The 1,635-nt window shown below is 56.9% G+C and overlaps 1 protein-coding gene across 1 annotated transcript in view; it reads right to left on the reverse strand.

Moving 5' to 3' along the window:
* Positions 1–44: 44 nt before the first annotated feature.
* The window catches only part of LOC115949238 (filamin-A-like), a gene marked incomplete at its 3' end in the record, with an annotated part of 1,906 nt that continues 315 nt past the window's right edge, over positions 45–1,635 (reverse strand). Inside the window, exons 2-4 of the mRNA XM_031065754.1 lie at positions 1,341–1,443; positions 438–578; positions 45–83 (exon numbers count right to left, since the gene is read on the reverse strand). Coding sequence (XP_030921614.1) covers positions 45–83; positions 438–578; positions 1,341–1,443 — 283 coding nt within the window. The remainder of the gene's footprint in view (positions 84–437; positions 579–1,340; positions 1,444–1,635) is intronic.

Below are 1,635 nucleotides of genomic sequence, written 5' to 3' on the forward strand. Positions count from 1 at the left end.
TCCCCCATGGGGACAGCGACCCCAAAAAAACTCCCCAAAGCCACCCCCAGGTGACATAATCCACACAGAACTGCAGGGGCTGCCTGGGACAGGGGGACACCTGGGGACATCGGGGGGTCAGGGGACATCAGGGGGATTTTGGTGTCCCCAGATCCCCCATGGGGACAGCGACCCCAAAACCCCCCAAAACTCACTCCTGGCTGCTCCCCTGGGGGTTCCAAACACCCCCAAATTTTCCTGAAACCCCCAAAATTCCCAGAAATTCCCAAATTCCCGTACGGGGGATGTGGATGCTGTCACAGCGGATGTCCATCTCGTGCAGCCAAAGTCCCCAAAACCCCCCAAAACCCCCCAAACACCCCCAAAACTCACTCCTGGCTGCTCCTCTGGGTTCCAGACCCCCCAAAATTCCCAGAAATTCCCCAAACTCCCCGTACCTGGGATGTGGATGCTGTCACAGCGGATGTCCATCTCGTGCAGCCCCGCCTCGCTGGGCGCAAACCTCACGGTCACCGTGCCGTCCTTGTTGTCCGTGATGTCCGGGGTGGCCACCTTGCCCGAGGGCATCCGCACCTCACCTGGGGACACGGGGGGTCACCTGGGGACACCTGGGACAGCTGGGACAGCTGGGAGGGGCTGGGGTCACAAGGGGACAGCTGGGGACAGCTGGGGACAGCTGGGGACAGCTGGGGACAGCTGGGGACATCTGGGACACCTGGGGACAGCTGGGACACCTGGGGACAGCTGGGGACACCTGGGGACACCTTGGGGACACCTTGGGGACAGCTCTGGGGACACCGGGGACAGCTGGGGACACCTGGGACACCTGGGGACACCTGGGGACACCCAGAGGAACGTTTGGACTGATTTTGGGCTGATTTTAGGATGATTTTTGGCTGTTTCTGAGGTGGTTTTGAGATGGTTTTGGCTGATTCTGGGCTGGTTTGGGGGAGATTTTTGAGGTGATTTTGAGCTGATTTTTGGGGTGGTTTTCGGGCTGGTTTTGGGGTATTTTTTGGGCTGGTTTGGACTAATTTTGGGGTGGGTCTTGAGGTGGTTTTGGGCTGGTTTTCGAGCTGGTTTTGGGCTGCTTTTGAGGTATTTTTTGGGCTGATTTTGAGATATTTTTGGGCCGGTTTTTGGGCCGGTTTTGAGGATTTTTTGGGCAAATTTTGGGGATGACTTCGAGGTATTTTTGGGCTCCTTTTGAGGAGGTTTAGAGCTGATTTTGGGGGTGTTTTTTTGAGATGTTTTTGGGCTGGTTTTGAGGTATTTTTGGGCCGGTTTTGGGGCTGTTTTGGGGACCCCCCCACCCCCCGAATTCGGGGTGTCCCCCTCACCTGTGATCTCGCCCTTCTTGATGGTGAAGGGGATGACGAGGTCGAAGGGCCGCAGCCCGGCCATGTCCAGCCCGTTGACCCCCAGCAGCGGCCGGTCCGTGGCCTGGGGGGCACCGAGGGTCAGAGCACCCCAAAAACCCCCAGGACCCAGTCTGCACCCCAAATTCCCCGTTTCCCTCCATTTCCCCTCATTTCCCCATGTTTTTTCTCATTTTTCCCCAGTTTTGCCCCATTTTCCCCCTGGTTTTTCCCATTTTTTTCCTAGATTTTTTTCCCCATTTTTTGCCCATCTTTC

This window comes from Geospiza fortis, unplaced genomic scaffold, assembly GCF_000277835.1.
Source record: "Geospiza fortis unplaced genomic scaffold, GeoFor_1.0 scaffold4819, whole genome shotgun sequence".
NCBI lineage: Eukaryota > Metazoa > Chordata > Aves > Passeriformes > Thraupidae > Geospiza > Geospiza fortis.